General features: G+C 38.3%; 1 protein-coding gene across 1 annotated transcript in view; it reads right to left on the minus strand.

The window, feature by feature from the left end:
- The window catches only part of AQR (aquarius intron-binding spliceosomal factor), a 93,827-nt gene that overhangs the window by 44,774 nt on the left and 21,776 nt on the right, over positions 1–27,277 (minus strand). The window contains exons 10-22 of the mRNA XM_039536986.1: positions 26,712–26,776; positions 26,418–26,534; positions 22,466–22,579; positions 21,300–21,403; positions 20,570–20,672; positions 18,747–18,867; positions 13,042–13,183; positions 11,946–12,124; positions 9,253–9,420; positions 8,772–8,941; positions 3,285–3,526; positions 635–781; positions 157–226 (exon numbers count right to left, since the gene is read on the minus strand). Coding sequence (XP_039392920.1) covers positions 157–226; positions 635–781; positions 3,285–3,526; positions 8,772–8,941; positions 9,253–9,420; positions 11,946–12,124; positions 13,042–13,183; positions 18,747–18,867; positions 20,570–20,672; positions 21,300–21,403; positions 22,466–22,579; positions 26,418–26,534; positions 26,712–26,776 — 1,742 coding nt within the window. The remainder of the gene's footprint in view (positions 1–156; positions 227–634; positions 782–3,284; positions 3,527–8,771; positions 8,942–9,252; positions 9,421–11,945; positions 12,125–13,041; positions 13,184–18,746; positions 18,868–20,569; positions 20,673–21,299; positions 21,404–22,465; positions 22,580–26,417; positions 26,535–26,711; positions 26,777–27,277) is intronic.

Here is a 27,277-nt window from a genome sequence, read left to right on the forward strand (position 1 = left end):
TTTCTTTATCTGCTGGTAGGAAGAAAACACAACACACAATCATAGTAGACATAGAAAATGGAAGTTACCTGCACTTCAGAGAATCTCTCCTAAACTTAAACAGCATAATTTTCAACAAGAAATACGGTAACAACTCTTTATTATTATTGTCCTTACCATAGTCAGCCCAGGTTGCATTCCTGCACGTATAGCCTCAATCTGAGTATGAGTAAACTGAATAGTATTGCTGTAATGAACAAAAATAGGTTCAGTAAATGCAGAAAATAAAAACTTTTTTTTTGTAAGGGACTGTCTATATGGGACACAAAAAAAATTAATCCAAATTAACTAAAGGTCTGAATTTAAAGTGGATTAGCTAAACTGCATTAAACTCCTGTGGACACTCATTCACAATTAAAGCGGCCTTAATTCAGTCTAGCTCACTTCTACTATCTACTGAAATCAATCAATCAATCAATCAATCAATCAAAATAGAATAAATATCCTCTGATTGTTTTATAAGCAGAAATTATTCCTGATTGTGTAACCAAACCAACGTGGAAACTCATTTGAAACCTACAATAAGATTTCAGTCTCCCAGACACTGGATTGTTACTTATGTATTTGCACAGACACAAAGTTATAACAATATTACCGTTTGGGTTGATTGTATGGATATGGTCCCCTGTTGGGAATAACATGAGGTTCCACAATTAATGTTTTAGCTTCTTCAGTCTTTTCTTCATTCCCATCCTCTTCTTTCCGTTTCTTCCCTTTTCCTCCCCTTAGTGGGAAAGTTATCCTGTAAAACATATTTGTAAAGTTTCAACTTCATTTCCTTCACAAGTAGGTCAGATAGTCTTTCATATACATTTTTAGAGCACCAGCAAATGATATGGCACTCTATATACATAAATAAGCCATTCCATTTCCCAAAGATCTTACAACCTGTAAGACAAAACTCAAGACTAGAACAGGCTGGAAAATGCTGATTCATTGGAGTAAAATGTTTCACCAAGTCTATTCCTCACTTGGGAGTAGGACAACCTGTGCAGGCAGCTGGCCCGCAAGTCTGAAAGCCCTGGGGTCCTCAACACAAGGCAGTCCACGTGGCCCCAGACCCTGGGAGCCAGTCTTAAAATTTCCAGGCTCCAAGCTCCACAGCAGGGATTCTGGAAGCTCTGGTTCAAGCAGGGAGCCTAGCAGCCCTGAAAATGCCAGCAGAATGAAAATGACATTCTTTTCAATTTCATGGCTACTATTCAAGAAGTAGCAATCAGGAAATTGACACGAATGTCAATTTCATACCATTGGCCTCAGGAACACAGTATTTTGGTGTTTCAAAAACCAATTTTTCAGGGATCTCTGGTTTGCCAAGAGATTTTGGTAATTTTGCTTTGGTTCCAAATTTGAACCAAAAACAAATCTGGAAATACCAAAACTTCTCCTGAACCAAGACCCGAGTTTCGGCCAGCTCTACTCAAGACAATAGGACAACAATCCAGGAGAGAGAAAATGTGGGATTATTGATGAGGCACAAAAGGATTTGGTTGAAGAGGTTAGTTTTAAGGAGTAATATAGAGGTGGAGAGAACGTGTACTTGGCAAATGAGCACAGGGAAAGTGTTCTAGTCATAAGACATGGGGTAGAAGATAGAGAATTGGAAAAAGAGATAATATGAATAAACAGTAAGGTGAGATAGAACGGAACAGCACAGAAGGAGTGGAGGAGCAGAGTAGGTGGGGGTCAATATAAATATACATTAATGATAGAAAATAAGACACTCTACAGATAGAAGCAATGGACTCTTCTGTAAACATTGGTGATACCTCACTCCTTGTAGTAGTGTTTCCTTTGCAGATCGCCTACATTATTTTTTATGACGACACTAGCACAAAGAGCTCCTGCATCCTCCAATTCCATTTAATATTGTATCATGACAGGCACCTCTTCATGGTACAGCATATTAGTAAGAAATATCTTTACAATGTAATGGGGCTATAAATTAAGGTGAAGGGCTTCTTTTTGTGGCAAGGCTGTGTAAATCAAAGAAAAAATCTGTGATAGGCAAAAAGTGCTCTCATCTTCTCTTTGTGCAGGGACTACATCTATCATCAAATGTTACAGATGAAGCAGCATTTTGAAAGACTTTAATGACTTATAGTCCGCTAAAGACAGGAAATCCTTACAATTCATTTCCCAAGAGAAATTAAAAATAAATGCTACATGGCATTTTGAGATTTATTGGAATGAAACTACAGAAATGCAATTTCTAGTTGTTAGAACAGAGGTTCTCAAACTAGGGGTTGGGCCCTCAGGGGATTGTGAGGATATTATGTGGGGGGGTCGTGAACTGTCAGCCTCCACCCCAAACCCTGCTTTGCCCCCAACATTTATAATGGTGTTAAATATATTTTTAAAAGTGTTTTTAATATATTGGGGGTGGGGGGAGGGAAGTGTCGCACTCAGAGGCTTGCTATGTGAAAGGGGTCACCAGTACAAAAGTTTGAGAAACACTGTGTTAGAACAGATCATCTTGCACCTCACCCACTGGTTGTATATAGTTTCTCACACATATATTGTCCCATTATTATATTGAACCTCCCTTTCCCCTCAACTTATTCCATCACCTTATACTTAGATTGTAAGGTTTTCGAGCCAGGAATCATCATTTTGTGTGTGTACAGTGCCTAGGCTCCCATCCACGACCACAATACAAATAAATAATAAGTAGTCTGGGTGCCTTATGCTACATTGCCCACTATAGATCCACTTCTTCCCTACTTCACATCCTTCAAGACTCATGTCTGCCAAAACACATATCTAATTAAATGATAGCTAGATTGACAGATGGGAACAGTTGACACTTTTTATATTTATGATAGAAAAGATGTCAAATGTAAAATTATATATAATACATACACACACACACAGATTGTAACCTCACCCTTCGTATATCACTTTCCCCTATAGACTGTCAACTGTTTGGATCAGGGACAAGGTTTTCATACACATTTCTATAGGGTGTGGCACAATGACATCCTGATCCTAATTTTGACCTTTGGATGCCACTGCAATATAACATATTAATAATAAATTACAATAGCAGCTCTTATGAGCTATTTTCTCAGGCAAAAGAACATACTGAGTCACTGAACTAAACTGACTTACTTTTCCAGTACCAGTTTCACTATGATACTTTTTAGGAATGAAACTGAAATGACTTAGATTTACACCATGGTTTAATTGGAGAATTATCTATTCAGACTGTCTGAGACCAAGTACATGTGAGATTCTTAGATCACCTGAAAGGGGGTTTCTGTAAAGCTGGATTGTCAACAGTTACTTTTATGTTATATCCAGGAAAACTGGCTTTTAAATGATCAATGGAGAGGAAGGTGTCATTAAAATCCAGAGAAGCAATCTGATTTGGCATTTTTGAATAATGAGCGCTGCTTGGGTCTCCATATCCAAGGATGATGTCATGCAACCAATCAGGAACCACACAGTCTGTGTTCATCAGATTCCTAATAGTCTCCAGAACAGCCTGTGAGTGACAAAACAGAAGATGAATCAGTAAAAGTGACATCTTATCATCATAATGTAACAAACTGAAGATTAACTTTCTGAAGTACCCCAGCATCCCAGTGTGTTTGAGGAAAAAAAAAAAAGTTCTTTTCCACTGACAGGTGTTTGGTTAGATTGAATCAGTTGCTATATTTTCTGCTGATGTCATTACATAGCCTGTTCAACAAAATGTCAGTATTCAAGCAGAACAGTCTAAATACTGAACTATCCCATCAGCGAGCGCTAATTTAGCCCAAATGAAACAATGGATTTTTTGGTTCACAATGGTGTCTATACAGTGCCACCAATCATCATTATCACTTAAGTGTCAGAGCTATCAGAAGTGTGATTCTTTAAAAGTGGCACTTGGATGCTGTAACTTTTCTCCTGTGTGTTTGACCATTATATGCTGAATTTACTAATAATGGCACTTTCCTTTTCTCAATGCTGCAAAGCAAATATATTGTATCTACAGATGGGCATGCTGTATTTTATTCTGCCTCAAACATCATCATCAAAATTTCCAGGAAGTTCATTCCAGAATCCTTATGGATGGGGAAGGTGTCAGAAGCAGAAAAACAACAACAAAAAATAAACAAAATTATTTTGAGATATAAGTTACAGACCAGGAACACAAGGATGTGATAGCGTTATTTTTATAACAACTGTTCCATTTAGAAACTACTGATCTTCCTATTCAGCATTTCATTAACCTGAGGTAATATGTAATTTTGTGCTTGAGCACTGTTCAGGCACTGTACATTTTGGAGCTGTGGATCCCTCAGGATGATTCATTTTTCAGAACTCAACAGTCTAGTACCGGTGTCCCTGAAGAATTATTAATCTAAAACCAGTCCTTAGCTCAAAAAGCAAAATCAGATGAGCTATGTAAAGCTGTCTGCCCTCCTAAGCTTCATCTGAGTGCATACACTACACACAGTACAAGCACTCACAGGTTTAAGCCAACTGAGAAGCACAAATCAGCAGGAAACATCTGGAATTTCATTCTGGGTATAAATGACAGGTTTCCTGGCTGATAAAGCAACTTAAATGCATATTAGGAGTAGGTCAATTTATAATACTTATTTCACTTCCCTCAACTTTAACAGCCCACGATATCAGGAGGACAGGCAACTCAAAAGGCAAATCGAAGGAGCTTGTAAAGTTAAGGACTAGTTTATATTCATGACTTCACAGAGATGCCAGTACACGATGTCCTCGATGCTTCCTCAAACTTCTTTTGACATGAGTCAAAAACATAACAAATGTCACATCTAGAGGATGATGCTGCTTAATGATGGGGGAAAGAAGGGAATAGATTGTGTGGTTTTGCATAATTTTGAATTTAGTGAGATCTTATTTCTCAGAAGCAGTACAACTAATTACAATACAGGGATATCCTAGATTATCTTTCTAAATGATTATATTCAGTCTTTGGGTGGAAAGTGTAGAAATATGTTCCTGATGTTAAATATTACTTTGATGAATGCACAGACATGTAAACTTGGTAAGATAACCCATATAAGATAACACTGCTGACTATCATATCTAGCAATCTGATTATGTTTGCACTTCTGCTGCTGTCATAGTTGCTTAATTTACAACACTGCACAAGTTTTTTGGCTGCTCTCTCCCCTGCAGGCTCAGCATAAAATCAGGCTGTCTTCTATCTGCCTGACACATTATTAACATTAATCATTCTAGAGTAATACCTTGCTTTCTGTTAACTGGCTGAAGTTGGTGAGAAGATATACCCAAGATATGGATAATCTGTACTCCAATTTATGAAAAGCTAACAGCTAATTATTTGTTTTGGCTTCACTGAATAAATATGAAATTAAGGAAAACTAACAAGTAATGCTTTGTGAAGGTGATTTTTTTTGTTCTGTCCATTGATTGTAAATACCCTGTACAAAACTAAAAACTACACTTCCATCCTTTGCCAAACACAGACCAAACTAAAGTATCCACTACTGTTCAAAATTAACTTTGTTTTATTTCTTTATTTGCATCACAACACAGACCTGTGAACTAACTGCTGCTATGACAACAGTAGGAACATAAGACTTTTTGGTGTAGATGAAAAAATGTTTAACTAAAAATTCATCTGCAAACATTAATTTAATGGTTTTCTGACTTTTCAGGGCTTTGCAATTGTAAGCATAGTTTAAAAAAAATAAAAAAGAAGAGTCATGAGTCTGTTTTATTTCAGATACACTCTTCCATATAATATTAAAAAGAGAAGGATCTTTTTGCCTCCCTTCTTAAGCATCTTCACAGATCATATTCCACAATCCCCTATGAAAACTAGAATTTCATTCAACTTTGTAGTGCATGGACATACATATTTCCAATAGAATCTTACTATATCTATTCAATGGCAATTTCCCTTTGGTTAATATTTGCACTACGCACTTTGGCCATGGAATATACATAAAAACCATAACTTAATGTTCTGTTTTGGGTTTTGTTTGTTTGTTTTCAAATCTGAAGGTGTTTGACTATCCAATTGATAACAGGAAGATACCTTCACTCTTAACTGGAGCAGCAGCAGCTGAGATGTTGAGTGATATGTCAACTCCTACAAAATGCACACTCATGAGAATTCTTTCCTCAATTTGGTCTTTTATTTAAAACGACAAAAACTATGTTAAGTAGAAAAGAGCTGAACTAAGATGCGTTTCCCTTCAGCACTTTGTGCTCATGGCACAATAGCTAGAAATTAAGATTTAAAATAGTTTCCTTTCTCTTGCATTATCCTTCCATTCTCTGAACAATGAGAATCTGTACAAGAGATAAGTCAAGGGCTATATCATAGGTTTGTGCTGGGCACGGCTCAGCTATGCCTCTGCTGCTGCTATCCAGGGTAGCAAAACTATACTGCTATTTATACTCATGCTAGCAGGAGCATCTGTACGCAAGCAGGGGAGTCACTTCCCTAGTTTGGATAGTAGATTAGCCAAAGTCGACTAACCTGCACATTTTTAGCCACAAGACCTCTTCCCAACAGTAGCCTAAAACACACATCCTTATTTGGCAACAGAGTGGCCGGAAAAGGTCCTCAACCTCTTGGAAGAAGTCAATACTAAAAATCTCGGAACTTGAACAAAACATGGATAAAGTGGAAGAAACAACAAGTGGGGATAAGATAATAAGCAGTGATACATAATAAGAAATCTGAACAGATAAGTGATGTAACGTTACCTCAAGGCCAAAGCAAAACAACAGATGACATAGATAAGACTGCAAAGAGCAAAAGGAAATACTGCACATATGCACTGGAGACATAATGAAGGACAAAGAAGCTCTTACAGTAAAACAAACTGGAAAATCAATACTGTGCTTCAAACATAAAAATACTTGGATTGTCCAAAACTAAGCAGGCCCTGAGCTTTCTTGACACATGAATTCTTACTTAAGGACAGCTATACCAAGTCAGACCTTAGGTCTATATAGCTCAGTATCCTGTCTTCCAACAATGGCCAATGCCAGATGCCCCAGAAGGAATGAACACAACAGGTAATCATCAAGTGATCCATCCCTGTCCTCCCAGCTTCTGGCAAATAGTGGCTAAGGACACCATCCCTGTCAATCCTGGATGATAGCCATTGATGGACCTATCCTCTATGAACTTATCTAGCCTTAGCCTTCACAACATCCTCTGGGGCAAGGAGTTCCACAGGTTGACTGTGTGTTGAAGATGACTATATCAGAGTGTTATAAAGTATATGGAGTTGCCCCTTCATAATTCTACAAAGAACATGACGATGGTGAATCAAGTGAAATTATTTGAGTGACAGTGACTGTTCCTGTACTGATGTGAAAGTAATGGCCCCTCCTGATCCCCATCACAGCATAGTGACTTGAGTTTCAGTCATTTTATTTCCCTTTGTGGGTCCCATCATTCAGGCGAAACGTTGCGTGCTTATCTCACTAAATGAGCTGACTTTAAAAAAAAAAAAAGTTTCATTACTATACTCAGTCAAGTTGTGGATGGAATACAAAGCAAAATACATACCTTTTATGAGGCTCTGAAAGAGTGATAGGCAATGGAAATTAGAATACAGAGTGCATACAAAGCAGAAGGGAATGATCTCATATGATATGTAGTGGTTTCTCATTAGAGCCCTGCACGGATACACAATTTATATCCGTGGATATAAAGTGGTGAAAGCAGCAGCATGCTGGGCCGCTGCTCACAGAAGCCAGCGCCCAAGCCCACTCCTCCTTTCCAGACAGTAGTGTGCATCTCCTGTCCGGGAGCGTGCGAGATGCTTGCACACACTAGCATGACCAGGGACACTTGCTGGTGAGCCTGATGCCCATCCCAGTGGGCAGGGCAGGGGGTGGCACAGCTAGTCTAATTCAATGTCACTAGAGCCCTGCAGCTCTGTGGATATCTGCCTTATATCCCAAATATAAATTGTGTATCCATGCAGGGCTCTATTTCTTACTGTTTTCTAGTTGCATCATTTTTTGTGACCTTTATATCTGTAGTCTGAAACTTATAAACAGACTTTCAGTAAATATTACCCTCTCAATTGTGTATAGGTTCATTTCAGAGGTTGGCTGAAGTTTCCTAGCATTTATTATTTTTAAGATGCATCTTTACAAATTTTCTTTGTATTTAACATACTGTCCATACCCAAATTAACATGCACTGAGTGCACCTGCAGAGACCCCCCCCCCCCATCTCAGGGGGACCCCGACCACCAAAGGGTAAGGGGAGCAACAAAAACACCTGCACACACAAAAACCCAGGGACAGGAAGGAGCCAGGGCCCCAACTGCGCACTCTGGCAAGAGCCAACAGGCCAGAGAGGTGAGCCAGGCCAGCCCTGCAGGACAGAAGCTGCTCTGGGGTGAGTGTTGGGTGGGTCTGTCCTCCAACCACCCCACCCTCAGGCCTCCCATCTCCTGAGGGCAGGATCCAACCCCACTTGGAAGCCTCCCACTCGGGAGGGGCTGGACCTTATTTCCCCTCCCAACCTCAGGGCATCCCACACCCGGGGGGGGGCAGTCCCAATTGCCATTGTGTACCAGGCCCCAAAACTCTTTAATTCAGCACCAACACTGTCATTGAACAGTTTAGGGAAATAAATTCTAGCCAGCTTTTTTCCACCAAACAATCTTAGTCAATGACATATCAGACATATATTTCAACAACTCTTCCAACTCAGCACATTCAAAAACTATTATCCTAAGAACAGCTATAACGTAGCTTACCTTAAAGTTGTTTTCTTTTGGCTTTCTCCTCATAATTATATTGAATGTCTCATAGACATCTTCTGCTCCATTTTGGATTGTGTTTGTCATGTCCTGTTGATACTGGTTAGGATCCAGAAATACTCTAAATGTTCTTGAGTCTCCTTTAAGTCTTGGTTTGGGTTCTGGTCCTGTTCATATTTAAAACACAAATCAAAAGTAGATTAAAGCAAGAAAAACAGTGTTGAAAGCAGATTAAGAACCACTTTTTAGGAGAAAAATAATCACTTTTGAAACAGAATTAAGACAAATTCACTTTGAAGCTCATATTTACAAGTATGATTTATTGGCATGCTTCCATACCATTTCTAATGTTTTCAGAAATAGGTCTATTTTGTTCTAAAAAAACAAAGACCAATTCGTACCAGCTAATAGACTGGTTCATTATTTGTTCCAAATGATTATATAGATATATATAGTTTAAAAATCATCATCATCATACCTTCTTCAATGACACGTCCTTTATCATCCAACATGCCCTGGATTTCACATCCCCTGACGTACACCAGGCCAGTTTGCTCAACAAAAAGTCTCCTTCGATCAAACTTTGTGCCATAAGGCTGTGTTGGACGCACCGTAACTAAAAAACAAACATCGTGCTTGCGCAGACCTGATTGAAAACAGGAAAAAGTTGAATTATTTGGTTTATTCACCAACAACTGCTGTGTTTGTTCCTTAACAAGCAATAGGAAAGGTGTACAACAGGCAAGCTTCTTTTTAACCTTTTGGCTATGAAGTGTCATTTCCTTTTAGTGGTCAATATAATTTGTACTGGGGGAGTATATCCTGCTTTTAGAGGATATAGAATCAACAGTCTTTTTTAATCTGTCTTTGATCCTACAATTAGGCTAGAATACTTCCAGGTTTAGGGATAATAATGTAAGACATTTTAAACAAAATTCTACAGAAAGTTAAGGAAAATTTGGTGCTCTAGCTAGGTCTCTTCCAATTCTACATTTCTAGGATTCTATAATTTTCCTCCTTCAAAACTCTCCTTTGTCATGATGCCCATAAAAAAACCGTCAACAAGGCCAGTTGTTAAAGGCCATTAAAGGCCACTGCCTATAATGCTGACTAGTATTGTCTCACTGTTTTCTTGTACTCCCCCACCTCTCTATATCCATTTGGTGTCTCTTGTCTTATACTTTGACTGTAAGCTCTTTGGGGCAGAGGCAGTCTTTATTCTGTGTTTGTTCAATGCCTGGCATAGTGGGGTCTTGGTCCATGACTAAAGTTCCTCAATGCTACAGTAGTGCAAATAATAAATACTCTAAAACCAATCCAGACTGGATCAAATGGTTAGGTAATCAGAGAATAATTAAAAAAAACTAATTAAAAATACAAGTAATGACTTCTGGAAAGAGTGTGCTTAACAAACAAGATGGAAATGGAAAAAAAACAAGAAGCAAAGACAGAACGGGGAGCTTTAGACAATATAGTTAGAATGAATTATTTTGCAAAGAAAGTGTAAAAGAAAAATCCATCTATGGAGACATCAGGGAAGAGAGACACGGACTGCAGAATGTTTTTTTAAAATAGACAGTGTGGATTCAGGATACTTGTCTGAGTTCCTAGCACAAACTTCTCAGATGTCCAGCATACATCAGACAACCTGATTTTCAGACAATACACTAGTCCATCTTTTGCCATGCTGACATTGATAGTCAATAATAAATCATTGATCAGAAATATCTGAAACTATATAACCATTGTAGTTGGCTTACTGTACTGTACATAAGGTACTTATCCTTTCCATGTGACAACAATAAACTTAATATAGAAATATCTATTAATACTACTGAGAAGCTACTATGTTACAAAGCCATATCTGAGCTAGGACTTAAACTCATATCACAACCCAAAAGTTATATCTATTGCCATAAACTCAATCCATTTTACTGCCTGTTCTGCATTTAGCATTTGTGCTATGTGACAGCCTACATAGTCAAGTCAATTTAAGGACAATCAGTCAATGTCAGTGCAGAATATGAATAAATGCTTCTATGCAGCTTGCCAACAAGGTCAACTCAAGTGTAATTCCCTAAGCACGAAGTGTTGCCTGCTGATACTACACTAGGAAACATAGGATATACAGTGCCAGCTTGCAATTCCTGATGATATTAAAAAGCGCAACCGGAAAAACACTGGCTTTAATCAAGTCAACGCCCATCACCTTTCCATTGTAATATAAAAGGGATCAGATTTGCTCCGTAACTTTAACAAAAGAAGACTACCAGCATGCAGACCACACCCTCTCTCCACACTACTTCTCTGCTCTGTTCTTGTTAGCAAGCAGGGTATTACTTTTACAAGAGGAATGGCATCATGGTGTAACACAGAAGGTATACAACTGAAATATTCAGCATGTTGGGCTTGCTGTCAGTGTGCTTATCCAACTGAGTAGTTTTCACTTGAATAATCCTGCAATTTTAATTTTGGAGGGCTCTTGATTTCTCAACAGTTTTGGAGGATTTTAAAGTGACCTATGGAGTTTTCCATCTTGATATCCCATTAAAGTAAATCATACAATATAAAAGAGTATTATGGCAAGCTTCATTTTAAAAAATAAATATTGAAGGCAGATCTTATGTAAAATCATTACACCATACATTGCAGACACTTTCCCTATTCATGTTAATCATTCCAACAACAGTATAGATATAGACAATTTTTATTTTGGAGACATATTCCCTTTTCAGAGTCAATGCCAATAAGGGTCTCTAAATCAGTACATCCAGAGATGCAAACATAAATAAGATTTTCAACTACTACTTCTGCAAAAGTGACAGCCAGGCCTTGTCTAGATATAGCGTATGTCAAGAGGAGGAGTGCTTCTGCCAGCATAGTAACGTCACCTCCCCAAATGACATTAGCTAAATGACAGAAGCATTTGTTTATATTTGGGTTTTTTAATATTTTAATTAGATTTTTTACAAAATAAAGGTTTAAATCTCCTGTTAAAACTGAACTCTGTATACCAACCTTAATAGCGTAGCTACTTCTGCGCCATAATATTGAGCGGGATCAGAGTACTTTAACACTAATATTATGAGAGCTCTACACTTATCCTAAATTCTGATAGTACTGTATCTATGATGGGACCAGAATGTTCATTACTGACATAAAAATGAGCACCTTGCCATTCATTTTTGATGTGATCTCTGACGTTCAAATGAATTGTAACATCTGCTCGTACTCGCATTGGCCAGTTTTCACCAATGTTGGGCTTTGCCACCTCTACCACAGTGAAAGACACAATGGGTTGTGCCATTCGAGCCCATCCACCAAACACAATGCCTCCATATTCTGATTTCCTAAAAATAAATAAATAAATGGTGTTGTGTTAGAGCCATTAACCATTGCTTCATTCAGATTTTCTTTAACCGGTGAATAATTTAAAAATCACATAATCAGTTCCAATTTTTGAGAGACATGAGGAAGCAGAATTCCAGAATTTAAAGGCACGAAGTTTCAGCATATCTTGTAGCAAAGAATCAACATATAATGTAAACTAACATTTTAATTTCATACTCTGATCTCCTGTGTAAATGTAAAATTTGTGATGACATTTCAAACATGAAGTCATCCAAGGAAAGCAAGAAGATGAGAACACCACAGAAAGATTTAATGGATATGAAAGGGAGACTATACCCTATGCACTACAGAAAAAGTAGTGAGAAAAAAAAAAAAAGAGTACTGGTGACATATAGGTGGGATTTTCAAAAGCACTTAGCACTAGTGTAACTCTGCTCCTAGTGAAGTGAGTGATAACACTGACTTCACTGGGAGCATAGTTAGGCCAATACTGAGTACTTGTGAAAATCCCACCAGTATTCCCCATCCATAACACTAATGCAAATGATCAACAATTAAGAACAATTGTTAATACAGTGAAGTTCGCGCTTAACATTTAACACAAACAAGGTTTTAATGTTACTAAAGGAATACTAGTCAGCACATAGTAGTCACAACCGTTCTTCATGGGCAACCATACCCAAAATATATTTTCATAATATTATTAGAAGATTAATCTTGCATGAAACAGTATTTTAGAAAAGATTATGGAACACCACATTTAAATCTTTATAACAAATGGAAACAATTGGTCACTACTTAGACGAATGTATCCATTTTATACTATAGACATCACTAATTAATTATTCCCCAAAAAACTTTAGCTACTTCCTACATTGTGGTGTTTGGTTTGTTTTAGTTAATACAGAAATATTACCAAGGTTTCATCCTACTGACACTATCCTCAATGTCCTGTCTGATCTCATATGTAGACTCTAAGCGGAAGAGATTGAAGTTCCGTAGAAGGTAGTCATGAAGAGTCAGAAACTGTAAATTCAGTTTAGGAAGAGCGAGGCAGCCTAAGGAAAAAAACATTAAGTCCATCTTCTGTCTATAAATGTAACAAATTCATTGGTTTTACATATTCATAAACAGTATATAGAATTCCATCATCACGCTTAAGTTATGATACGAGGAGATTTAAAGAGTACTTCCTTCTAAAGCCACATACTACCAAAAAAAGGAGGAAAGGGGAAGTGCACAAAGGCCATCCCTCTCTCCCCCTTTGTAAATCACCTTCAAGCGATTTAACTGTATTATTTTATTCTTGTTGACCATCTCTCTGTATGCAACTGTTGTACTTAAAAGGCACCTGTCTTTGCATTGCCACAGCAAATTATTTGTATTCATTGGTTTTAAAAAAAACAAAAACAACTCACTTCACCAGAAGTAACCACATTTAGGACAACAATATTGGACAATTCTCCCAAAAAGTTTCTGATGTAGAAGAACTGGTCCTGTGACACATGCTGTGGACAAGTCAGGTGGTTTCTTCGCTAGAAACCAAAACAAGAAGTAAGGCTGGAAGACTGATGACTAGAGAACTAGAGCCAAGAGTGTGCCAAGCTGAGCAACTGAAAGAGGAAGGTTTTTTTATTACTATTAAATTGATCTCTTTATTTTCTATGAAGAAATAACATTTAACTAAAAGCTGCTTTGTCCAAAGATTCTTCACCATCATTCCTTCGCTGTATTAGGGCTCACAACAACAATCACCAACACCTATCAGAAACCCCCCCATAAAACGAAAGAACCAAACTTGACATTAACGATACACCTGAAGGAAAAAAAGGAAAAAATCCCCATGCCTTCTGTTCTTCTATAGACACTATGAAGCAGCAGAAAAAAAGTTATCTGAAGGTCACCGTTAATCTTCCTATCATTAATATAGTAAAAACATTTAAGGATAGGGTTCTCTCCATTTTTAATACATCATGGTAATAGTGATATAGAGGCAGAGTAAAGGTGCTTTAGTGACTAACATTTGTGCTAGTGTTCAATGTTTTCCCCCCTCCTTAAGTAACTGATACATTTGTGTTGATAGAGCTACGCAGAGGGAATAGAAGGAGCAGGAGGAGAAAATTTATCTATGAGAGAAGTACCTATTCTAATGGGCCCCTTTCACTGTCCATACTGGCCCCTATCTCACTCATTCAATACTATCCCTCTCACTTCTCAACTAAAAACCACACACCTCCCACCCAGCCCACATAGTTCCCTGCCTTATCTTCCCAGCATTGTAGCCACCCATACTTAGCTCCATGTGGCTACAGAGATTATATTTTATGCAGAAAATGCTTTAAAACAGCTAAATAATGACAGCAACAACCTCTCCAACTATCATTGGCACCAGGTTTGGAGATTAAATAAATTTTGGAGTTTCTATCTGAGCCAAGCTTGTGGAGTTACCATGGGACCAAAAAACAAACAAACAAACAAAAAAAACGATAGGAAAATGTTCTAGAAGTAAAATCACTGCATACTTCAAGCCATCTTGTCCCTCAAATACCCTGCCCAATTAGCTCCAAACCATTTCCACATTGGCATAGAATCATTCCTATGAAATTTCAAGTGGATGGATTACGTTTAATTAAGTCAAGCTAATGGAGGGAGACCTAAGTGTGTTAAAAATTGGGGACAGAATGCCCAAAAAAAGAGCAATTTTGTTGTATCTATGTCAGTCCCAGGATAATAGGCTACTTAACCATAAATGGTCCCTCAGAATATGTGCTTACTACTTATGCTAATCTATCTGTTTGACCTTGTATTTAGCTGTGACACTCCGAGTACCTTTCTCAGAACTCAAGAAGAGCTCTGCACAGTTTGACAGCTTCTCTCTCTCACCAACAAAAAAGTTTGGTCCAATAAAAGTTACTACCTCACTCACCGTGTCTCTCCAAAATACATAGCTGTATTTTTAGCCTACACGATGAAAATACTAGTGTTGCTCCACAACTCAAGTTCTTACACATGGCTCATTTAGAAGGCCTTTTGGTTTTGGTTTTTAATTTTAGCTTCCCAGGAATTTACCAGGTTTTATTTAAAAATGGGAGAAAATTGGTAAACAAAACAAACCACCTCGGGGGGGGGGGGGGTTTATGCACCAAAAGGCAGGTGAGGAAGCCTTCCCTTCCATGTAATGGCCAGGTGGTCTCAGTCGCCAGGACCCAGTTCCCTGCTCTTCTCACTCCCATCCTGCGCACAGGAAGCAAACAGAAGTCATTGCAAAGGGCCAGGATGAGGAGAGGAGTGGAGTGGAAGGCTGCAGCCCATGAGTACCACCCCCTCCACCATTACCCCCTGACAGAGCCCCATCTGCTTTCCCCCCAAAAAATTCCTAAGTCCCAAAAAAGCCAAACTTCCAGTGAGGGGAAAACAAAACAAAACTGTAAAACCCTCTTCTCACATTTAATACTTTCACTTGACTACTGTCCCAGTTTTACACCTTTGTTTATGAACTGTGAAAGCGTGAAAACTCTTGCAACATGCAATATTATCCTTGAAATCTTCCTGGAACACAGTACATGTTGGCTTCCACAAGCACAGAGACACACTGCCAATAAAGAAAGGCGATAGAACACAATTATTTCTATTCCGCGAAGCTATATGAAGATAAAATGTCTGGAGGAATGGGCCAAAGAGTCTGTGCCTAGTACAGCATACACCTCTCCAGAGCCTGGAATGAAACCGAAGACTTCAGAGTCTCACCAGTCCTCTGCTGATTGCAAACATCTGTGAAACCCACTGAAAGTATCCAAACACCCCGTAGTATCAGTCCACAGAGAATGACAGTCTTCTACTGCAAACAGTTACTCCCTTAACTCAAGTGGCAAAGGTTTGTGCAGTGGATCTGAAGGTTCCAGCCCTGCTGATGGCCCATGTGGGTGTCAATACAGCACACAATGGGGTGATTGGCAGACAGTATCCTGTACTACCCTGAAACGCCCTATGGAATTAAGATTAGCTTCATTTAATTAAGTTAAAGTTTACTGAATTAGGAGTAATACCTATTGTGGCATTGCATTTACCTTCTCTAGTAGAAAGTAGGGGGAATGCTAATGTACTTCCTCTGTTATCAACCCTTTGGAACACCCCCAGAGAGATATGCATATACTAGTTCAAACTGGATTCTTCAGGGACCAACCAAAAAAAAAAAGTGTTTTGGGATAAACATTCTGGTTTAAAACTGGCTCATGGCCTTCTTACTGATCCAGCAAATAGGCAGGAATCCTGGTCTGCGGACCCACTCAAGCACGCAGAAGTTAGGAAATGCCAGAATTAAGTTCTGGCATTTCCTACTTTTGAGTGCTTGCCTTTGCAACCTTAATAATGTTCTTTTAACAAAGTTTTGTGTGTGCACAATTATAGACAAATTATATAAAGGGCTGACAGAATTAGCCAGAATGGGTAAGAATGGTGTCCCTAGCCTCTGTTTGTCAGAGGATGGAGATGGATGGCAGGAGAGAGATCACTTGATCATTGCCTGTTAGATTCACTCCCTCTGGGGCACCTGGCATTGGCCACTGTCGGTAGACAGATACTGGGCTAGATGGACCTTTGGTCTGACCCGGTACGGCCTTTCTTATGTTCTTATGACAGCAATTCAGCATAGTATCTTTATAACAGTATACAATATTAATATTTTGCAATGTGAAAGTATGAAACAAGCAACACAGAAATAAGTAATCACACAGGATGACAGGAAGTTTTTCCAGACATCGGTTAAAATTAGTGTTTCAGTTTACCAACGTGAAAATAAGTCTGTCCATTTTTGTTGCATATATGGTTAAGAATGCCATATACTAATAGATATAAGAGCATTTGAAATGGAAGTTTCACTAAAAAGGGCACCACTGCAATAAGGATTACAACAGACTCTCCACTATGAGAAGCAGCACTGGTGCCCTTAGCTAATCTACATTCTGCTGGCAATGAAAACTGTTACTGTAGCTATTCTATTCCATGTCACCCGTTGGCTTCAAGAATACAGATAATTTTTCAGGCTTAATTTTCAGAGGGCGTTCTCCATTTCTGTGTGCAACAACTCATGTACACACTGCTCCTCCACCCATCGTAGTAGGTTTTACACATGACAATTCTGTCTTTTGTAATGGAATCTATCACAGCTAACAGTGCACAAAAATGCATATGCAGGTGTGCACAAACACAAATATGATTCTCTGAAACATGTTAGACTGTTTCAAAGAATGGTCTTCCACTGGTGTCCGTATAAGACTGTGTTGTTGGAGAAAGCTTTACAAGTGCATGGCCTTGTACCCAGTTAAGAATGTCGTCTGTTCTGGAACGTAGCCAGCATGTTTGCCTGATTAAAAAGAAAACTTGATTTTCAAGGAGTATAAGTATTACCTTCCTGGAGAGATTAGAGTGATCAAGTTAACACTGCAATTTCCAGATATCACTGCTATAAGGAAAAGGGAACCTCTTACTCTGGAGAATCTCAATCATGTTACAAGACAAAATACTGCCATAATACTAGTGCTGTTGTCAGTATAAGTTCTGCTCTGTGTGCTCTGATCTCCAAAGAATATCCATGTGGCTATTCAAACTGGAATTTGTTTGCTTTTTAAAAAAGAATTCAGATTAAAAAACACAATTTCAGTTCAGAGAACAATCATGTCCCTAATTTAAATATCTTCCCTGACTATTCTGTTCTCCATCTCAGCGAAGGAAGAGATATGGCTCTACATTTCCTACAGTACTAGCAGTGGCAGAGCTCCAGGCTTTATCACATTACTTAGCTGACAACAGGAACAGATCTATGCCAATGAGGGAACAGGTTAAACCGACATTAGAAATTCCATGAATTCCCTGACTGCCACACAGACTATGGATTCCATCCTGAAGTGCCCAGTGGGACATTCTGTGACAAATGTAGATAGGCACTTTTATCCTTAAAACCATATAAATTGGTTCACTGACAAGCCATTACTGGCAAACGTATTTAAAATATTAAAAAAATTAATAGCCAATATTGAGCATAAGCAATTTTATAGTACAGATGTTAGTTTTCAGGATATGTATTAAGAGTTTGGGACTTCAGTTTAAACTGAAAGTGACAAAACCTCACCACACTAGACTGACTTTTCAAGAATCAATATTGAAATAGAACAAAGTTATTTTAAAAGAACTCAACAGAATTCACTTGCTGCTCACTGTAAAACTATGGCATGAGTCACTTCTCTCTCAAGCTCTGTACAGTTCACTTCTTGGGAGCAGGTAGTAGCAATGTGGAAAGCAGCTTTTTCCTGTGCTTATATATAGATGGAGTAAGTGAGATTGTTTTATGATTTACTCCAAGCTTTTATTATTCTTTTTTAATCTATGTTTATCTAATTGATAATGAAGACATTCATTTCAGATCAAATTTATGCAGTCCGATTCAAATAAGCCTATAAAAATGGATTTTTTTCCCTTGGAAGTTAAAAGGCACTAAAATAGCCAAAAGTAAATATTGTCCAGATTTAGAAGCTATAGAATAGTTCTTAATGAACTAGAATTAACTACAAGTCCTCAGAACTATGAAGTTTTAAGAGCAATCCAAATATATCTGAACAAATATACCTTCTCCAGAATAGTACTCAGTTGGGACAATATTTTCATCCCAAATAATCTTCTCAGTGGGATACAGAGGCATCTGGTTAAGCTGCTGAATCTGAGATATTCGACGTGCATGACGGGACACCTAGAAAAGCGAAAGTGAACATTTAAACCAAAGCCTAACCAAGTCAACATTTTGCTATGCAAGTGACAAATAATATATAGGATGATCATCCAGGAAGTGAACACTAAAAAGATCACGTCTTCAACTAGCACAACAAGCTGAAATGATAAAAGTACCTTAAGACTTCAGAAATTAAAAAGTTACCTCTAAATTGTCTATGTTTTATTTTCCTTCAGTTAATCAATCTTGTTTGTACATTGAAGGAAATCATAAGATGCATTACTAGCAACGTGATGTGGGCTATTTCTTTAAAAAACAATGAAAGAGATCCCATTTTACTAAGAGGACAAACAAGTTGAGGTGTAATTTTAGAGGCCAGGTTTATGCCTCTTTGAAAACTAGGCCTGCTTAATAATTCATTAATTAATGGCCTCATCCAAAGTCACCTGTAATAAAGACTCCCATTAACTTCAAAGGGCTTTTGGATCAGGCTCTTGGAGAGCACAGGTGGTATCCAATGATGCATTATCAAACACAAATGAAGTCATATAATTATCACAGAATAGTCAGCATGTAGCTCAATAGTATCAGATCATAAATAGTTCAAGCATGGATCTTAATACTGGAGTGTCCCACTATAATTTGGATGTCCTAGTTTTAACATTACTCTTTGACAAGACAGGAGAAGAAAGGTTCTCTTTCCCTATTAAAAAATGGCATTTTTTCCCAGTAGATTTAAATAGCATAAAAAAGGTATGAATTTCCCTCACAAGGTTAGAATTTAAACTGAAGAAACAAATTTTCACTATATTTTTTCTGAACACCAATGTTTGCCTATAGTAGTTAAGTCTGATATTTATTACTGTGTATAAAGTATTTATATCAAGTGCCTATACAGAAAAATGTATCTGATACCACTGCATCCTGTTTGAATAGGCCTTGTATTAGCAGGAGGATCAGTTCACAATCTGACTTAAAACTGCTCATACAACATCAAGAAAATATTCCAAATAATTTTAAAATATGATCAGCTACAGCAACGTCAGCCTTCGAAGAGGAAATGGAACAATGGATATGTTGAGAAGTGTCCCATCATTACAACACAGGTTAGAGTTCCTTGCTCAGAGCAGTATCTACTCAAGTCAATTCCTCCCCCCACCCCCACCCCATTTCTATACTCGTGGAGATTTTCAAACCTGCCTATGGGATCTGAATGCTCAATTCTCACTTTAATTTATGGGAACTGAACGTTTAAATGCCTCTAAACAGCACTGAAACAAAAAAATCACAGCCTAAATATATTTTAAACAGGTCTAAACAACTAAGGACGCAGGTATCATGCAAGCATCTACACATGCTGTAACAACTTTCATGATATGTGGAGCTTAAGCAACTGCTGATGAAACACTGGTAACAGTCCTCTACAGTTGCCATTATTCAGACACACCACTACTTTCCCAGAGAAGCCATATTTCCTAAGTCATCCTTTTCCCTGTTTGAAGACTAGTCATTAATTACTAGATTTGAATTCACATCTGTTTCCAACTCACTCAGTCATCATACTGCTATAGTTCATAAGGCACTCCTAACTGTGAAAGCCATCATGTGGCTGGCAGCATTAGCATTGCAATTGTTGTGATTTTATTCAGTTTGAGGAAGTGAACACAAGCCTTCTTGCAAGAAAAAACATAGGTGATCAATTTAATTTGCATGTGCGGTTTACCAGTAATTCTAGCAGAAATTCTTTGTCATAGCTTGTATCTTCCCCTTCAGGTAGAGCCGGTAACAAGCAGAGGTATGATGCCACCTGGTGGAGTGTGTTTGGGCTGCATAATATGCGGGGGAGAGGGGAAAAATACAAAAGTCACTCAGTAATTTTTTATATTTTATAAAAGCTGCTGTTTAAAAACAAACAAAAAAAAAGACTTTAATATTTGCTAAAGTGGTCAAGCTAAAGCCCAGGGTAGAGCCTGTGTGTTAAAGGCAGAATACCTGTCCACATTAGACTTTTAAAATGTGTTAGCACATTAGCTAATATTGCTAATATCAGATTTTTAAATGTTAGTCTAGAAAAGGTCTACATTTTTCAGGATGAGGCTATTATGCTTGAACAGGAGAAAGCCAACTCTAACAAGTAGTTCAAGAGAAGATGGCTTTTTTGTTCACTGCTTCTGCACACTCAGATGTGGCAAGTAGTCTATGTAGTAGGTTCCACAAATGAATAAACTGAAGCACAAATGATTTGCCCAAGGTTAACCAGCAAGTCAGAAGCAGAACCCAAGAGTCCCAACTCCAAATGCCTTCTTCCAACCAGGAGTCATAATTTGCAATGTGACACATTTAATTTCAGCATTACACATGTATACTACAATATACATGAAATTAAAAACAAACAATGGGGAGAAATAAACTTGAAACAGAAGAAAAATTGAATTTCCATCTTTATGGCTTACCTCAGGGGTCCACACAGCTTTTCCAATGAACCACGAGTGTCCACTGCTGCCACATTTGAAAGTGCAAAATCGTATAGTTCTGGGAAATGTGCAAAAGCTGCTCTCTAGAAAGGCCCCCAAAATTTAATGAGAGGTTAAATTGACCTTTTCATAGTAACTTCAAGTTTATTACCGGGGGGGAGGGGAGGGGGGAATTGCACTGACAAGAGTTTAATAATAAAGGACCCTGATCATAAACATGTAAGAACTCCATCTTCCTCTGCATGTGGCAGCACCTAGCACAGAGTGGGCACTATTGGAGTAAAAATAATGAAAAAGCAACTATTTTTCTGCTTAGTATATGTGATTTACTATTCTTGTGCTTCTGAGATGTATTTATTTTTCTAACACATCTAATAAACACTAGATGTTTTGGCTTTACAATAGCCTCCTAATTGGCAGTAATGAAATTTGGTAGAGACTGATAAGGTTGTGAAACTCAGGGATTTCACTCATCAAAGTTCATCTAGTTCTGAACTTTAAAGGACATGAAAATTTCAGTGAACCTCCAGAGGCGCAATTCAAAACTGCAGTGAAAACCCAAAAAGAAATCTCTTAACAGTCCTAATTAGCACCATGTGAAACATGCATAATGCTCTTGTGAAAAGTCCCATAATGACCATAGGTAGTCAGGATTTGATTTCTCTCTCACCTGAAAGACAGCACTATTAGCAGCAGGTGCTGTCCAATGCTCAGTACTTATTCTGGGGAAAAGTGACAATACCACTTCCTTCTGCACCTAGGTTTCCCACACAAATAAGTCTTATGGAGACTGACTCTTTTTAGTTAATGAGTTGACAAGATCAAAACTGGAAGTGGTATTGTTTTGCTGAATCAGATAATAGGCTTACTAATACTGACTGTTACTTTAGTTAGGTTCTCTGCACACACATAGGCTATTTGCTGTTTTATCTGCTCATGCAATTTGAAGTGTGTGTTATATGAAGTTCTTCAGGATATTTTTGAACAAAGCTAGGATGCAAATATAGGAACTGAAAGACTAGCACCATTCCTTCAATACAGCAGAAAAAGCAAGATGTTTCCTTTTGGAAAGACCAGAATCACCACCTTACTTGCAAATTATATTTAAACAAATACATTAAAAATTAAACCGAATGTTTGCCTACCTGTAAGGAAGTAATTCTATCATAGTGAATTGTAGTCATCTCATTCTCTGTCAAAGCATTCCCAGTCTGGTCATTAATTTCAAAGCCAGTGTAGAATTTAAGCATGTCTAAAAGCTGAAACACAATACATGTAAATTAGTGGCGTATGAGAATGGGACCAGCAACTACCATATAAAACCTTGAACAAAAAGAGATGGAGGCTAACATCTCAGCTTCAGGCACCCCTGTACAATATATATCTTACCAAGGTACCAATAATTTAGACAGAGAAATATGCATGGACTGACTAATTACATGTTTTGTGCATTAGCCAAAAATAACTTGAAATCAATTTTATTTGAGATTCTAGCTACAGTTTAAGGAAGTCCTAGAAATGTCCATAATACCTATCTCTGTATGCAGAGAGTTGTAAAATATTTCATATAGGAAACCCTATATTGAATTTATATCCACATGGCCAGCCACATTACCCTGAATGCCATTCATATTAATTCTTGTAAAAAGACTATACATGCAAATAAAAATGAACTGTTCAAATATCACTTGATACATGTACAATACAACATTCCACATGTGTGCACAATGAACTTCAAAAGTGACAATATATCTCATAGGAATGCAAAGGCTACAGTTCCAACCAAAAAGTAAAGGTCTACTATGAAAGTAATCTCTTAAGAGACTAAAATAATTGCTGATTAACTTTTTATCAAGGAAATTCTCCTAGGAGCTGCCAAGAGTTAAAGTTGAGACTAGTTACACAGGGAATGTAGCTTAACTGCCATGAGATAAAGCTGCAGAGAACATCTCAACAACAAATAACTTCAAGTACATAAAGTGAACTTCTAGTGCCTGCAATAAATGCATAACAAGTGAAAAACATAAAACCCTAGTCATCTGCCATGAAGTGATGAGTTATCATAATCTGGTAGTGTTTGCTTCAGTAGTATCACAATGAAAAAGTAGACTTAATTTTTGAATGCTGCACTAGGATCATAACCACCTCTTTACCGAAAAAATTAAATGAGATTAAAATAAGCTAGAACATCTTGAAACCGCCGGCACACTGTTTGCATAGATGCAGAGGCCTGGTACGCTGACTGTACTGCTATATGCTATGGGGTTACTGGCTAGCCTGCTTTGGCCACAGAAGGCACCTTTCTTTAAAGAGGATGCTAACCCCATACAGCACGTCTGGAGGGCAAAGCTCCTCCTATCAACAGAGGGAGACTATATCTGGATACATCCAGGTAACATGGAATTTGCTATGAAGGCAATGAAATCCAGCTGAAAATGATGGGATCAAAGTTCATTCTCTTATGATTCATCCAGGACAATTGCTACAAATACTGGTCCTGAAAATACATCAAGAGGACTCAAGCCTTTCTAGCTTTGACAGACCTCAAGATAAAGGACCTGAGCAGAAAAAAAATTCACATCACTCTGGTTACCAGGTTTCTTTTTCATTTCAAGCTGGACTTGATTAACAGCTGCTAGAGTATTAAATTTAGAAATAGAAACAACAAGGAGTCCTTGTAGCACTTTAGAGACTAACAAATTAATTTGGGCATAAGCTTTTGTGGGCTAGAATCCACTTCATCAGATGCATGGAGCGGAAAATACAGGAGCAGGTATAAATATATGAAAGGATGAGGGTTGCTTTACCAAGTGTGAAGTCAATCTAATGAGATAAATCAATTAACAGCAGGATACCAAGGGAGGAAAAAACTTTTGAAGTGGTAAGAGAGTGGCCCATTACAGACAGTTGACAAAAAGGTGAGATTAACAGTAGGGAGAAATTAGTATTGGGGAAATTAGGTTTAGGTTTTGTAATGACTCAACCACTCCCAGTCTTTATTAAGGCCTAATAGGACGGTATCCAGCTTGCAAATTAATTCCAGTGCTGCAGCTTCACATTGGAGTCTGTTTTTCAAGTTTTTTTGTTGAAAACTTGCCACTTTTAGGTCTGTTATTAAGTGACCAGAGAGATTGAAGTGTTCTCCTACTGGTTTTTTAATGTTATGATTCCTGATGTCAGATTTGTGTCCATTTATTCTTTTGCATAGAGACTGTCGAGTTTGGTCAATGTACATGGCAGAGGGGCATTACTGGCACATGGCCTATATCACATTGGTAGATGTGCAGGTGAACGAGCTCCTGATGGTGTGGCTGATGTGGTTAAATCCTATGATGGTGTCCCTTGAATAGATGTGTGAACAGAGTTGGCACCGGGGTTTGTTGCAGGCTTTGGTTCCTGGGTTGGTGTTTTTATTTTGTGGTGTGTAGTTGCTGGCGAGTATTTGCTTCAGGTTGGGGGGCTATCTGTAAGCAAGGACTGGCTGGTCTCCCAAGGTCTGTGAGAGTGAGAGATCATCCTTCAGGATAGGTTGTAGATCTTTAATGATGCAGCTGAAGAGGTTTTAGTTGGGGGCTGTAGGTAACGGCTAGTGGTGTTCTGTTACTTTCTTTGCTGGGCCTGTCTTGTAGTAGGTGACTTCTGGGTACCCTTCTGGCTCTGTCAATCTGTTTCTTCATTTCACCAAGTGGGTATTGTAGTTTTAAGAACACGTACTAGAGATCCTGTAGGTGTTTGTCTCTGTCTGAGGGATCAGAGCAAATATGGTTGTATCTTAGAGCTTGGCTGTAGACAATGGATCGTGTGATGTGGTCTGGATCAAAGCTGGAGGCATGTAGGTAAGTATAGAGGCATGTATAGGAGAGTGCTATTTATACCTGCTCCTGTATTTTCCACTCCATGCATCTGATGAAGTGGGTTCTAGCCCATGAAAGCTTATATCTAAATAAATTTGTTAGTCTCTAACATGCCACAGGGACTCCCTGTTGTTTCTGCTGATACAAACTAACATGGCTACCACTCTGAAATTTAGGAATGTTTTTTTACCAGCTTTCTAATGGTTTAAAACATTTGTGAAATATTAACTGCTAAGACTTTGTCAGCACATTAAAAGAAAAGAAGGATGGCAGTTAGAATAATGTGATTCTAATGTCAAATTCAGTAGGATGTTCATGAAGCCTTGTCAGTTTTGGAATTCGCTCCCCAGCTGTCAGGATTCATGGCCTGCAGCAGGGCTAGTCTCCACCTAGCCTCATCAGTATAGCAGGCCTGCAGCTGGCGGCCTGACTAGTCACACAACCTGATTGGTTGCAGAGGCCAGCAGGGCAACTCTTAAGCCAGCAGCAGCAGCTCACTAGCTTCTCAGTGCTCATACCCACCACTGTGCCTGATCCTGCCTTGCACTCAGCCTTGTCTCTGTCCTGCCCCTGCCTTGAAACCCTCCTTGCCTGATATCCTGCTCACTCCAATTCCTGACCTCCAATTTGACCCTCAGCTCCTGTTCCGATTATGGACTCCAGTTCAACTCTTGGGTCTGGTACCCAGTTTCTGCCTTCCAGTTTTACCCTTGGCTTTGGCTCCAGCTGCTAGACCTGCTGCCCACTCCAGCCGCTAGGCCGAACTGCCCTCATCCCATTCAGCTGACACCAACCCTTGGTCAAAAGTAGCCTAAACTGTTGAACTTCTGGGCATGCTACATAAATCATTCACTTCCTATGGCTTCTGGGGAGGACTAAGTTGTGCAGAAGAAAATCTGAGGTCACAAATACGGCAGAAGATTTAAACTGATTTTTGTTTTATCTGTGTTAGGACACATTGGGTGAATGCTGTGTAGACTATTTTTAAAACTGCTCAAAACACAGAAACAAGGATATAAACACACACATACATAGGTAATGCAAAAATAATGTTTTGAGGATTTAAAATAAATCTGGGCACAAAGTGTACTCAATAATAATCCAATTTTTAGTTTATTTCCAACAAAATGTGACACAAAGTAATCATTTTCAGCAGACAAAGACAGATAACATGAGAAGAGGCAGCAAATATTTTGAGCTGCTTCAGAAATAAAGAGCTCTCTTCAGTAAGATCAAAACTCACCTGGCAGAAGAGATGGCCCTCCTTTTCCCTTTTAGCAAGGCTAGACAGGTAACAATGAACAACAAGGTGGGAGTCATCTAATACTGTATTAAACCAGCGCCGTGTGGGAAGCAAGGCCTAAAATAAATATCTTGGCATTAGTAGTAGTCTTAACATACATGATTTTGAAACCCTTGGCTTTCCATCTGGAATAGTCTGTGTACAGTTAGAGGTAAATGAGCAGTATATGTTCAGAAAATATTCAGTATGTTCTCCCCAAAGCTTTGGAGAGACACTGCCTTATAGCTATCTTACCTCTAGATCTATCATGAGTTCGATGAATCTTTCACAGTAATGAACTTTGTCCATGGAAAGAGGACCTAAGCACAAAAAACAAACAAAAAAAATCCCTGCAACTCATCATTTATTCCTCAACATTGTTGTTCCACCACAATTCAAAAATTAAAAATATATCACATTTAAACAAGAACTAAAAAGCTGAAACTCTCACAGTAACACGGTTGTTAGCCAATAATTAACATTAATGTTTCTTAAAGAGACAAGGTGGGTGAGATAACATCTTTATTACCTTGCCCACCTCTTCTCTCTAATATCTGGGATGCAACATGGCTACAACAACACTGCAAACATTAATGTTTCTTAGCATTTAATCCGTATTAGATTTATACATTTACTGGCTCATTCTTCCAGTATTCTGAAATGCTTCCCCAAAACTAAGACAGATTTTCAGATGTAATGAAGTCACAGGCCAAGATTGTCAGAAATAACTAGTGAGTTTGAGTGCCTCAATTTAAGACTGGCCAATCTAACAGACCATGAAGGGACCAGATTTTCCCAAAATGCTGAGCACCCATTCTCCA

The sequence above is a fragment of the Mauremys reevesii genome, linkage group 4, assembly GCF_016161935.1.
Source record: "Mauremys reevesii isolate NIE-2019 linkage group 4, ASM1616193v1, whole genome shotgun sequence".
NCBI lineage: Eukaryota > Metazoa > Chordata > Testudines > Geoemydidae > Mauremys > Mauremys reevesii.